Source organism: Biomphalaria glabrata, chromosome 6 (assembly GCF_947242115.1).
Source record: "Biomphalaria glabrata chromosome 6, xgBioGlab47.1, whole genome shotgun sequence".
In the NCBI taxonomy this organism is placed as follows: Eukaryota; Metazoa; Mollusca; class Gastropoda; family Planorbidae; genus Biomphalaria; species Biomphalaria glabrata.
The window spans coordinates 37,543,084-37,556,964 of NC_074716.1; the positions used below are offsets into that span (position 1 = coordinate 37,543,084).

The 13,881-nt window shown below is 32.7% G+C and overlaps 1 protein-coding gene across 8 annotated transcripts in view; it reads left to right on the plus strand.

Moving 5' to 3' along the window:
• Positions 1-13,881, plus strand: part of LOC106060752 (cyclin-dependent kinase 8-like) — a 20,584-nt gene continuing 6,703 nt past the window's right edge. The window contains exons 1-12 of one of the 8 annotated variants that reach the window (XM_056032994.1): positions 1-191; positions 286-363; positions 3,233-3,397; positions 7,644-7,719; positions 8,152-8,262; positions 9,563-9,703; positions 9,945-10,002; positions 10,339-10,470; positions 12,008-12,151; positions 12,344-12,413; positions 12,671-12,743; positions 13,596-13,693. In XM_056032994.1, coding sequence (XP_055888969.1) covers positions 3,270-3,397; positions 7,644-7,719; positions 8,152-8,262; positions 9,563-9,703; positions 9,945-10,002; positions 10,339-10,470; positions 12,008-12,151; positions 12,344-12,413; positions 12,671-12,743; positions 13,596-13,693 — 1,031 coding nt within the window. In that variant the 5' untranslated portion in view covers positions 1-191; positions 286-363; positions 3,233-3,269. Of the gene's footprint in view, positions 192-285; positions 364-1,008; positions 3,398-7,643; positions 7,720-8,151; positions 8,263-9,562; positions 9,708-9,944; positions 10,003-10,338; positions 10,471-12,007; positions 12,152-12,343; positions 12,414-12,670; positions 12,744-13,595; positions 13,694-13,881 lie in introns of those variants that run through there. The other 7 variants (XM_056032997.1, XM_056032995.1, XM_056032996.1 and 4 more) reach the window with 7 other exon arrangements.

Sequence of the window (13,881 nt, forward strand, 5' to 3'; positions counted from 1 at the left end):
ATAATTAATGGATATGTTAACATTTCCGGTTATGTTTGGCACGAAGATAAATCAACAACAAAAAGTTGAAAAAGCCAATCTAGATTTAGATAGATCTAGATCTGGATCTATATAGATTAGATCTAAAGCCTTTTCTAGATCTAGAATTCTTACTTTGAATCTAGATCTAGTTACTATTCAGTTAATTCAGAGTCAGTATAACTATAATGATGAGTATTCTAATTCTTATCTTCTAAAGTACTGGATTCTAGATCATGATATTATTTTTTATATTCTAATTTCTAGAATGACTAGAGTCAGAGAGTCTACACTGTCTACAGTAGAGTTGACTAAGAGAGTAGAGTATATGATAGATCTAACTCAGTAACTGAACCTTACATTTCTAGATTAGATCTAGAGTAATCTAGACTCTTCTTCTTTCTACATCTCAAATGTTCTCTATTTAACTAAATCTCTATGGTAGATTCTTATAACTGAACACCGACTTTCGGGAACTAGGTCAATTTTTTATTTTATTTTTTTATTTGGTAAAGGTTTAACTTACAAAAAAACTGAAAGCAGATTCTTATTCTGCAACTAAAGGACTATAAAAATAGTTGTGTTCCTTTGTATTACCACCCATAGTCAAGATTTTATTTTAAAATAAATTGAAGTGGGTCACCTCATGCTCCTATTTTGAACGCAGTTTTTTGGCTTTCTCCTTTAGTTGAACAGTGAGCACCGGTGTTGAACACCACTATGTAATTGCTTATAAATTATATCTGTGTTACTTAAAAATTATTTAAATTGTAGTAAAAGAAGTAGATTCACTTTTGCAATATGTATTTATAGTCTATTTCCTCATATAATACTTTCTCTCTCTCTTTATATATATATAACAGGCAGTGGTGGATAGTTTGTGACACTACACGCTGAGTGTATACCTCTCCTCACCGCCAGCTTATCTTGCGTGATCACATGCAGTGGGCATGGTCTCTGGATTCAAATTAGCAGCCCACACTTTTTCTTTCATTCATAAGTTATATATTCTAGATATCTCTTAATACGATTTTGCTGTGTTCAAAAAGGAGAATGAGCTGAATTCATTATTATTTGTTTGGACACCCCCTTTTTAAATTTTATTTAACAGCTAACAATATAAATGTGATTGGAATGTCTTTCTAAAGCTTATTTTGATATGCCCATCAGCCTACGATCAAACAGGCTCATGATATAGCCTTCATCCCTTATATGGGTATGAATTGCCGGGGGAGGTTAAAACAACAGCTTTACATACATGGTTACCGCGAATCTAAATAACTGCCATCTGCTTTGGAAAAACTGAACAAAATTATCGGAACTTATCTAAAATTGTACATGCGCAGTTCCGAAACGTCGTTTTTAGCTCCAAACATAAAAACAAATGAATTACAAACAAAAAAAAGCGACCCGTTTAGAAAGGATAATTCGATGGGGTGTTCAAAATATAAGAGCCTCCTCTAGAGATCTAGACAGTCTATACAAATTACAATCTTTACTGAGTATACTTTAGAATGAATACTCTAGTGTCTCTAGAATCTAGATCTAACCGACTAGTCATTTTCATCTAATGACATGAACACCCTCGATTTTCTGATTACTACATCATGATGATAGATCTAGATAAATTCTAGATCTAATTAATTATTATTCAAATTATTACATTACTATATATATATATAGGGGATTATAGATCTACTCAATTATTAGTGAACACCCTACAATTAGTACAATATTTGTTTATTGTTAAAATGAACCTTTAATTACTTTGATACTATATCTAGACTAGATCTCTAGGTAGTCTAGAGGTTCTATAAAAATCATTAAAATTGATATCTCTAGTGATAGTAGATATCTATGATGGAACTAATCTATAGATTGTTTTTTCTACTTTTTGTTCATGCTCTATTTCTTAAATATAAAATAAATCTAGATCTATTGTTCAGACACATTTACTTTTAGTTTTGTTTACTCTGAAAAAAAAAGTTTTTTACTTGGGCTCAAAGTGCACTGGTATGACGATATCACTTTTTTCTATTTTCCTTCAAGGACAGAAAGAGGGTAGGTCAGGGTTTTAGGACATTTTTTTAAAAAATTTAGTTATAATCAGCTAGCTTCTGAGTTGACAGAAGAACACTACATGTCATAGTCTCTATGTAAACAGGGTGTGTTCACTAATATTCATTTATATAATTATATCAATGACATTAACGAACCCATTTTAATTAATATAGAGCTGCTAGACTTTTGAGGCAGCGCTACATTTTTTTACACTAGATTTTATTATACTATTTTGCCACAAATCACTAATGCGCTGCAAATTTAAACAAAGGCAATCAAAAATGATAGGCTACTATAGCAAAAAGTATGCTTTATAAATCTAATACAATTAGATAGGCACAACCCTGCTCTCCCTCTCTCTTATTCTATCTCTCCTTGGTGCCCTAATCATTGATCCACCAGGTAGGTACTAAAAAGCATGATATCATCAACAGAGTACCAGAAAATAAACATAGTGGGAGGGATAGTTATTTATTGATCAGTTACCAAATTAGGTCACTATGACTGAGCAGGCTAGACAGGGTCACGCAATTGTTTTTTTTTTGGGGTCAACTAGGTAGGCTACAGTATAGGTAAAACTTGTGTCTAATGGTCTGGTTGTGTCTTTTGTTATAGGCAGAGAAGGGAGCAATTGAGAGTGGGAAAAGTAACACTGACCTGTCTAACTTGAGTTGGTGTAAAAAGAAATTGATATAAAAAAAAGAAAATTGAAGATAATAACATTTTTAAATACATTAACTATGAAGTGTTTGTTAGCTTATTGAGAAATTTCGTTAAGTTACAAAGCTGGAAATGGTGTTTTATATGTTAATGTCAGCACTGGGCCTCATTGACCTGAACAACTTTGACATCATATTTTATTGTAACTCTGTGTAACAAAACAAGACATATATCTATTTTTATTGACAATTGGATGACAAAATTAAAGATCTTAGCATTTTTTCCTAGGACTAACCATTACGGAGCTATAAAAATTCAAATTTTAAAATTGTGATGGCAGGGTTTAAACTTTAAACTGTTTGTTAGATGGAAATGACTATCTATAGATCTACTTCTAGATTCTATCTAAAATTTATTCTAGATCTAGAATAGAGATAGTCTAGATAGTGATATATATTCTATATAAATATTGACTCTAAAATAACCTTGGTAGATTATATAGATAAATCATTAAATGAAATGAGAAAAACATGGATTACGAATTTAAATTAAAAACAACACAAGAGAGAGCTCGTGTTGAGGATGAATTTGAATATGAAGGTTGCAAGGTTGGAAGAGGAACTTATGGACATGTATATAAAGCCACAAGAAAAGATGGGTAAGGCTAGTATTTCTTTTAATAGATCATATTATATTTATATTATTTTTTTATGAATGAATTTTGATGTTGCTTCAAAAGAGTATTCATTTGTCAATCTAATCATTCAATAATCATCAATCCTTTCTGATTCAGGCAACTTGCTCTTATAGCACTTATTTGTCCTAGCACATATTAGAAATATGCCTTTATCTGTGTATCTTTCGGAGTATTTTGTTATGTTTTGTATTTTTGTAAATTATGATTTATTGTTTTATATTATATTTATTGCTACTTTACTTTTTAGACTTCTTTCCTGAAGGGTCTCTAAATTTAGTGATTTTACTAATGGTGCTATTTGAGATGAGGGGTGAGAATCAAGAGAGTAATTAGAGGCTCAAGTGATAAAAATGTTCAAAAAGACAATTTTTAGATCTTAAAAGAATTTGTAAAAAAAGATTTCAACTGTACCAATTTTTTTTTTTTTAATGGGGATATTAATTTTTTTTAAGGTTGAAAAAAAAATTTGACTCCACTAGCTCTTCTGTCCCTTGGGCATAATGGCCATAAGTTGAGTGAGCTTGGTAAATTGAAGTTGATGTTGTGATTGCAATCATGATTAACAGTGTTTCATTTCAAAGAGGAGGCTGCAATCTTGACAATAATGTTTTTTATTTTTTCTTCAAGAAATATTGTTTATTTTTACCTCAGACATTTTGGATTAAAATATGGTAAACAAATTAATAAAAGGTCTGGAATTTGAGTGATTCGAGGGAATCACTGCAACTTCACTGCAAGACATTAAAAAATAAAAATAAAATCCAAATACATTAAAAACAGATCAACAATGTGTATGCATGCCTACTGAAAAAAGCCAAACTCCCCATTTGTATGAACACAAATATTATAGAAAAAATTAAAACACTTTAGTTTTATATAAATCAAATACAAAATCAGATAGAAGCATTTTTTGGAAGTGGAACAGATTGCTAATGGGAGAAAATAAGAAGTTTTTTGCCTAGATTGCCTTTTACTAATTATACATCTACCAGACAGTAGGGTTGCACCAGAAGTGAGCTCTAGCTCTGGTTGGATATCTGGCCATTTTTCACTATCCATCCATATTCAGTCAGGCCAGATATCATTGCAGGATAGTTGGCCTGATTGGCAAAAGTATGTACATTAGTGCCTACAAAGTGCAAATTAATGTCTGTTATAAAATGGTATTCATGCGCCTTAATATATTAATATTAATATATATATATATATATATATATATATATATATATATATATATATATATATATATATATATATATATATGATGTTATATAGATATAAATATAATATTGTGTTTTAAAGTATATGAATATGCAGCAAACATCTATTATTACAAAGACAATTAATAGTAATAAATGGCAAGTAGGCATGCATAATACTAAGTGGATCTATACATTATAAAACGTGTGTGATATACATGACACATTTCCATGCTGCATCTGAAATTGTCTAGCAGCCTTGTGCATCACACTTGGAACTCTAAGGCCACAGCAAAAGCCAACAAAAGCTCCCCTTCACCAGCCTGAATTGGACAGCCAGTTCCTCCTTCCCGCTATCCTGTCCGGCAGGGGGTGAGACTCTGGGTAAAACATTTGTTTTGCATTCACTTCCAGTGGACACAGACACTCCGGGCTTGCAGGCTAGAGATATGGGCGTTAGCCGCACCACCGGGGCCTCCGTTGTGTATTCATATACTATACCTGGCTAACTGCACAGGACACGCCATTTATGTAACAGCCCCTTGAGGGACGGTGCCTGGACATTGACAGATTGCTGTGGGAGCTTTTTTACATCCCGGCACAGTACAATGGAGATGCTCTTGCACCCCCTTAGGCACACCCGCAGGAGCCTTGTTTCGCTACCCTTTTGTCTAGTCGTCCCCTCTAATGACCGTTTCCACCAGGGCGCTATTATGAGGCAGGCAGCAAGCCTGGGTCCATGCTGCAATGCTATTACATAGCAGCAACGGCTGTCATGCTCTAAACACATTTTTTTTTAGTTTGTAAAAAAATGTTCCTTCAGGTTTTGAAGATAATTACATCCGAGTCCAAACCTCTATCAGGACAATGAGGCGCGCAGGGTTCGAACTTGAGACCATCATAAGATAGTCTAGAGTATGTCTTTGTTTCTGTCTAGTGGTGCAGTGTTATCTTCATAGAGAGAACTGAATAGCCCTCACACTGTTTTAATAATAATAATAATCTCTATTATCCATAAGTTTAGTCCATCCCATTGATAGATATGTGACCACATTATGTCAGAAGGGATCAGTGTTTCTTGCTTAGGCAACATGCAGACACTGCCTTGAGGTCAACACCTCATCTAAACTGTTGCGACGTCTAGAAAACAACATTAAAAAAGCATCAAAAATTACACTCACAACATTACCACATTTAAAGGAACTTTTTGAACAAAAGTGCCTAAGAAAAATCGAAAAAATCATGGAAGACAACGGCCACCCGCTCCATCAGAACTACGTCAGGTCGTCGCGAAGTGGGCGACTGCTGTCAATCAAAACAAGAACGGAGCGGTACAAAAACTCGTTCGTATCTCACTCTGTCAGACTCTATCACCGCCACTCATTGATCAGGGAACATGAAATGCACCAAGATACCTGTGTGTAGTCACTGAATGAACTCTTTATGTTGTCTGTTGTATTTATGTGTATTTTTCTGATGTGTTGTCTTTATATGAGAAAAGAGTCCTTGTAATCACAACAAATTTCCATAAGGATCAATAAAGCAGTCTTAGTCTTAGTCTTAATAGCACTGAGTTGCTTACTTAATTCTAGCCCTTTCAGATTGTTAGGAGTAGGGTGAAAGGTATTTAGAATTGTTTGTGAGTTTTGATTATTTGTTGAGAGCAGGGAGGAGAAGAGAATTTAACATGTTATAAGTAACTCCTTACTTTTACCCACAATATTTACTTAGCCTCTATCAGTATTATAATAGACACACACCAAGACCAGAAATGGTCTGTGGCTTTTAACACATGAGCCTCATGACCAGTGGATACTCTAAAATACATGAAAAGAATCTACTGACTTTACAAACCAGATTGCACTTTACCTTTGAAAGCTTTGCATTAGTATTGTACATATTGTATATTCAACAGCAGTGGTTCTCAAACTGTGGCCCACAGACCTCCAGGGTCTGAGAGATGACTTTGGGTGGTACACAGAAATATGAAAAATCAACTTGTCCCTCACTACTATTTAATATGTAATATATTCTATGCTGCCACCATTGTTGATGCAGCTTACCAAGTTGACAATGATAGTTAACAGTCATGTGATAGAATTTTATTTAGTGCATGAATATCAAATTTACTTATTCTACTAACCAATCAACATCCTGCTTTCAATTTTTTTGCTTTATCATGCCATTAAAAAGTAGACTAGCTTCGTTTCAAAGTTTCCAATATGCAACCCTGTGACTGAGTTGAGAATGTGGAAGACACGAGTAAAAAACAAATGGATGACTGCCTAGTCATGTGGTATGTGCGCCAGACTGTCATACGGTCGTCATTGATATGTTTGCATTGTTATTGAATTTCTGAATGTAAACAATATGGCCATTAATAATTTGGCAACAGATATCTTGACCATTTGTCTGCAGAATACTTTGACAGATACTTTCCAACAGATAACATTATATATTACAAATGGATTAGAAATCGATTCAGCTGCTAGCTTACCAACTTGACCAGGAAGACAGAAGAGCGGCTGAATTTTATAGTGATAGAAGTGTCATCCTTCAAGTTCAAGATCAAACATTGATGTTTAGCATCATTCCGAGCACTAGCTGTGATGAAATATAAATTTAGACCACGTCTCGAGATGTAACATGACATGCGAGTGTGTCTATAAAACATTTTCCTAGGGATAGACCTCTGCACACAAAAGCAAGCTCGTATCTCTCAGTAGTTAATGTAATTATTAGAGTCTAATCTAATTATATTATTAATACACACAGTGACATTTAAACACATTTAAATTTAATATTTAAATAATTACAATTTTAACACTTGTTCTTGTGAAGTCTTACTTCTCAAGTAGAGAATCTTATTCAACACTTTCTAGTTCCTATAACTTGTAAAGATACGTTCAAATTACAATTGTGATATTGTCAATATAGGTTTCGATTAGGGAGTGTACCATTCCATGAAAACTTCTACATTTTTAACTAAGTATCCAATTTTGTTTCAGGGACAGGAAACAGAACTATGCATTAAAGCTTATTGAAGGCACTGGGATATCCATGTCAGCATGCAGAGAAATTGCTGTAAGTTTTTGTTTCTTTGCTCTTACAAAATAAGGAGTAATAATTCATTAGAATTTCATTTAGATTTATTTATTTGCATTCTAGTTTCTAATATTTGTAGCTGCTAAGGAAATATTATCTCCTTTTATTTAGGGCAGGAGTGCCTTTAGATATAGGGAGTTTTTTTTTTTTTTGGTGATGGATAAGCAAAACGTTTAAGAAAAAAAAATTACCTATTTTCTTTTACTTTTATCCCCCCCACCCTCCTTTTTTTTTGTATGCACATCTTAAGAAGCAGAGTGAACGTTTAAATGTCTTGTGAAAACTGGTTGTTTTAAATGTAGCTTTTTTGTTTTTGACCATTTGAGAAAACTAGATTTTGAGTCATCTGTTAAAAAAGTCTTTGGTTAAAAATCAGTTTCCTATAGTCCTAAAATGTCTCCCTTTCTGCAGCTACTTCGAGAGTTAAAACATCCCAATGTGATCAGCCTGTTAAAGGTATTCTTGTCCCATCAAGATCGGAAAGTATGGTTGTTGTTTGATTTCTCAGAACATGATCTTTGGGTAAGTGGAGTAAATTATGTGCAACCATGCTGATAAGTTAGTTTATTAAATGTATTTGGAACAAGTGATGCATTTTTCACCTATTTCTTTGCCCAATTTTGTGTATGGGTGTTGTGTATCTAGATAGTGATCAAACCACCTTGATTCTAGCTTAAGAAATGTCCATATAGCTCTTCAATGCCTTAGAATCAGGAATATTCTAAAATCAAGACTAAGGATCAAGTCGTCATGCCACTTCCCCAATTAAATTCCAATTAAAGACCATTAATTTGGCAGCTCTACCCTGTGTCCTATATTTTCTTTGTAGTGCTATTTGCTCTTTTAAATTAAGAAGCTAGGTTTTTCTTAGCTTTTATTCTAAAACTGAGCAGTGCCAGTACATTGTTTGGTTTAAAATGTTGAACATCATATCCTAAAAGACATAGAAACTTTTAAAGTGAGGAAATAGTAGCCAGAGAACAAAAAAAAAAGGTAACATATAACATATAAAGTAAATTGAGTTTAAACTTACAGTAAACACAAAGACAATGATATGCTTAGTACTCTTTTGTTGCTCCCTCTTCACTAACTGATCAACTCAATGTTACTTCTTCCCAATCTTTGTCTAGGTGCCCATCATAAACTTGTGTTTTAATCTGATCTACATTTTTTTAAATGTAGTATTTGTATTTGTAATTTTTGCCTAAGTACTTTCTTTCCCACTCTTTTGAACCTGACATGCACTAAGTATTGCACTGGGATGTCTGTGTTTGTCACTTTTCACTTAGTATTTGATTTCTGAAATAAACATTATGTTCTTCAAAGTATATGTTGACATCTTATTATATATATCTTTTTGCTATGGTGTGAAACTGAGATGAAAGGCTTTCATTCATTAGAACTCTATCTTGACTTCATTAAATACTCATGGAAAGAAAGAATGATCATATTATTCTTTTGTATTTGTGACCTATAGTTTTGCTTGCCAAATTTTCATTACTTTTATTCACTTACTGGCATCTCTGACACTAGTGCTTAGCCTCGAACATGTCCGCATTATCTTTTGTTAGACATTAAGATTGGTTGGATAGAAAACATGATGATCTAGTTCTGCTACACTACAGTCATTATGGTGTGTCCAGGGCATTTAATATTTTGTGGGGGCATAAAATCTATTGAGCCATTTACATTTTTATCTGCTTTGTTAAGAGTTCACTAACTGTTGTAAAATATTTTATCAATATGGTGGAATGAATTTTGTTTGATTTTTACTATAAATCTTCATTCTTGACTTTATACTTACCCAAATTGATTGTTTCAGCACATCATTAAATACCACAGGTCAGCCAAAGCCAACAAAAAGCCAATTAATACTCCTAAAAATATGGTCAAGTCACTACTGCATCAGATCCTGGCTGGCATTCATTATCTCCACAGTAACTGGGTTTTACATAGAGATTTGGTCAGTAAGCATCCTATTTCTTATTTGATCTTTTTTATTACAGATATTCCTTAAAAAACAACTTGCATGTCACAGGGCTTTTGACTAATCAATAAGTCCTCACATTTTTAAATAACCGATATGTGTGTATATATAGAGAGAGAGACATGTATAAATGTTCAGTTCTTGGCATGCTACTTTTTAATGAAACGTTTACTTAAAAAAAATATAGATTTCATTATACCCATTTGTTTTTGTTTAGAAACCAGCCAACATCTTGGTAATGGGAGAAGGTCCAGAGCGAGGAAGAGTAAAAATAGGTAGAGACTTTGGTCTTACAAATTTTATTTTATTTTATTAGTTCAATCTGTAGCTTATAATTTGCTTTCATTCAGATTTGGCGCTTAGCTAGAGATGATATTTTAAAGAATTCAATGATTCTGTTTACTGAGATTTGTTTAAAACATTGTTTATATTAATCATTACCAAAAGAGTATTCTGTAGTCTATTTAATTATGATTATTTTCTTGATATTTTGCTAATATTTCTACATGATAAACAGTCAAGTAATAATTTGAAATATCTGAATCAGCATGATAAGTTTTCTCTAATTGTCAATTCACTATGATTATTATTTCTTTCCTTTAACACAACAGCTGACATGGGCTTTGCCAGACTTTTCAATTCTCCACTGAAACCTCTAGCTGACCTTGATCCAGTTGTTGTTACATTTTGGTATAGAGCACCTGAACTATTATTAGCAGCCAGACATTATACCAAAGCAATTGGTCAGTGATTGAAACATTAAATAAATAAATAAATTAGAGCTTTAATATTGCGCTACTTTCATGCTTGTAGCATGCTTAGAGCACTATGTTCCAATCTCATTTGTGTACCATTGGGTATCTGGGAGAAGGTTTTCCATGCTGCCTTTAGGTGCTCTATAAACACAACTCTCGATTCACATGTCAAACCTCGAGCCAACTTCGTAGGTTGCCATGTTCAAGCGTACTTAGCCTCTCAACCACGCTTCCCACATTAATTATTGATATACTTAATAACCTGGCACTAAGCTTTAAGTTCAAAAACAAGAGAATAAGCAAGATATATCTCATCTATATATTTTATAAATTGTACCATTTAGAACACAACACTATAAATGCATTGGCTGAAAGTGCTTATTGAAGTCAAAATTGATTGCTACATCTATATTTTATATAACTGTTTCATACAAAGGAAGAATGATTTTTCTTATAAGTATTAAGAAATAATGTAACTAAGACTTAAGTTATTGGTTAATTCTATATTTCACCTCCAGTTAGAAGTCAATTGTAGTTTTTCTTTCACAGAAACATTTATTAGTTGATGTTTCTATTTGTATGCTATAAAATGTCACAGTGTCAGCGGATATTTTTATTGATACCATTATTAATTGGTTATTAATATATTTTAAAAAAATTTTTTTATCCATTTTCATTGGGTTACTTACGCTACTAACATATTCTAGTATTTAACATTTACCTTTGTTTTCAATATATTTTTACAAAGCTTATATCAACTCACTCTGTCTGGTCAAAAGTTTGTACACATTATTTCTTCCACACCCATTCTTGGATCAAGCTGAAATTTAGCACAATGATTTCTTTCACCTGACAATTAGTTAATTAACTATTGGTAATAAATTATTTTGTGTGATATCTCCAACAAGGGAAAGAAATTGTAATAGACTGAGGTAGTGGTACAAGCTGATTTAGTCTCCTTTATAGGTCTCATCTTAGCCTAAGTGAACACAAACCTGAAAAATATGGCAAGACTATAGAAACAATAGATTACTATACAATCTTCCATGTTCATAAGCTCTCCACTAGCAGAGTGGTTACCATGTTGGCTTGAGAAATCTAAGAAGGCTTGAGCCATGAGTTTAAGTTCAGTTCGTTCCCCCTTTTTTATATTTTTATAAATGCTTTTTATTACAAATTTAATTACACGACTAATCCAAACTAATTGATACAAGTACGCTTAATATAAGCTTTGTTTTTTTTTTTTTTTTAAATATTTAAAAAAATATTTTCTGGTACATTTCTAGAATTACAGAGTTAATGAAGACATATTTAAATAAAAAATGTACATAACTTACACATAAAATAATTGTACATTTTAAAACTGATTTTAAAAAGAGTTTTGAAACTAATGGGGATAGATTTTTTTTTTAAAGTTAATCATAGAAGTCCTAAGCTTATTTAGAACAATGGTGTTTCAATTCTGAGACGGATTTTTGTTTATAGTAGTTCAAACTATATCAGCACTTCAATTATCCTGTTTTAGACATCTGGGCAATAGGATGTATATTTGCTGAGCTTTTGACCTCTGAGCCAATCTTCCACTGCAGACAAGAGGACATCAAGACAAGCAATCCTTACCACCATGATCAACTAGACAGAATATTTAATGTTATGGGCTTTCCACAAGGTAAACATTGTCTAAAATAAAAGTTAACTCTTACCTTGATTCTAATGCATCTTAACATTTATGATTTTTTTCTATTGTTTAAATGTAAGTCATGAAAAATGATTTAAAACTACAAGAAAAATTTGTTACAATAAGTTTAACCAGAGGGGAAAGTTTTGCATATCTTATGTTATCTAATTGTTTTTCACTTAGACAAAGATTGGGAAGATATAAGGAAAATGCCAGAGCATCAACAGCTGACTAGAGATTTTAAACGCTCCAGGTAACCGAATTTTAGTCTCCACATACTAAATGACAAAGCTCGGAGGGGGGGGGGGGGTCAAAGTTCAGATAACAAGTTCTAACCAGTTAGATTTTTATGTTTATGAAGAGAGATGAACTGTATCTTAAAATATAACATTGTTAAGTTAATACATTTTTAAGCTTAGTATATTGGTGTGCTAAAGAGATCTATTCTCTACATAAAATATTGTTCTGTAGTGTCTTTCTTAAACTCCATTTTAACCTTTTGCTCCCTAGTTATGTGAACTGTAATCTAATGAAATATATGGAGAAACATAAAGTGAAAGCTGACAGCAAAGCCTTTCATTTGGTGCGTACAATATTTTATGTTGGTTTATTATATATATGTAAACTTCAAAGAGGCTAACTCAGTGACGGATCTAGGTGAACATGAATGGTGTTCATTACATGGGATCAAAGTTGTGAGACAATCATAATGACATAATGGTCAGTCATGATTTTCAGATTTTGTAACTTCAGAGTTCACTTCCACTGCCTCTGTCTTCACTTTCCTTTAGACTGTGTCATTCTCTAACCTTCTGGTTGTTTAAAAACTAGTTGCCTTCTCAAACCAACAGGATTGTCTGCCATGGAACAACTCTTTTTCAGTTTCCTTAGACAAACTTTAGACCTACACACTTCTGCTGCTTCTCACCTTGCTAAACTGTCTACTGGCTTTGCTCTTTTCATTACTCTAAGCAGATGGACCCAAGTTCTAGTCCCAGACATTATATTATCTTTCACCTAGATGGAAAACCAGTCTCTTCTTTTCTCATGCTTATTATTTGCCTTAGACCACATTCAATGTGTCTGATGTTTTAGTACTTATAGGGAAATAGCTCAATCCTGCTGATAGTTAGTCCTGTGACTTATTTGTACAAATAAACTTTTTAAAAAATGTTTTATTTGTAGGTTTTAAAGCATGTTTTTTTTTAAGGATTCTGTTTTATCAGTTAGAACAAAACCTTAAGTGTCAAACTAGAATTTCTTATGTGATGTCCCTTTGTAATGTAATAGATATCAATATAGCTTTGGGATAATTGTTAATATCACACCACATTGATTTAGGATTAGTCTTGAATGATATATTATTTTTTCCTTTGTAATCTGGCTTCTTTACCAGTAGTTCCATTAGTTTAGGTTTTAATCTATATTTCTTCAGCTCCAGAAACTGCTAACTATGGACCCAACGAAAAGAATTTCCTCAGAACAGGCAATGAAAGATCCCTACTTCTCAGAGGAGCCAACTCCTTGTGCTGAGTGAGGCATTGCTAGTAGTTCCCTTAACTAAACTAGAAATTAGAAAAAAAATAATTTTATGTTCATTTTGTTTTAATCTACCAGGAATGTCAATTAACTTGCAAGGAGTTGGATTATTAGGATTATAGTCCTAAGTTTTAGTTTCAAGCATAACTTGTTTTTCACTAGTAGTTGAAATTGAAGCTTAT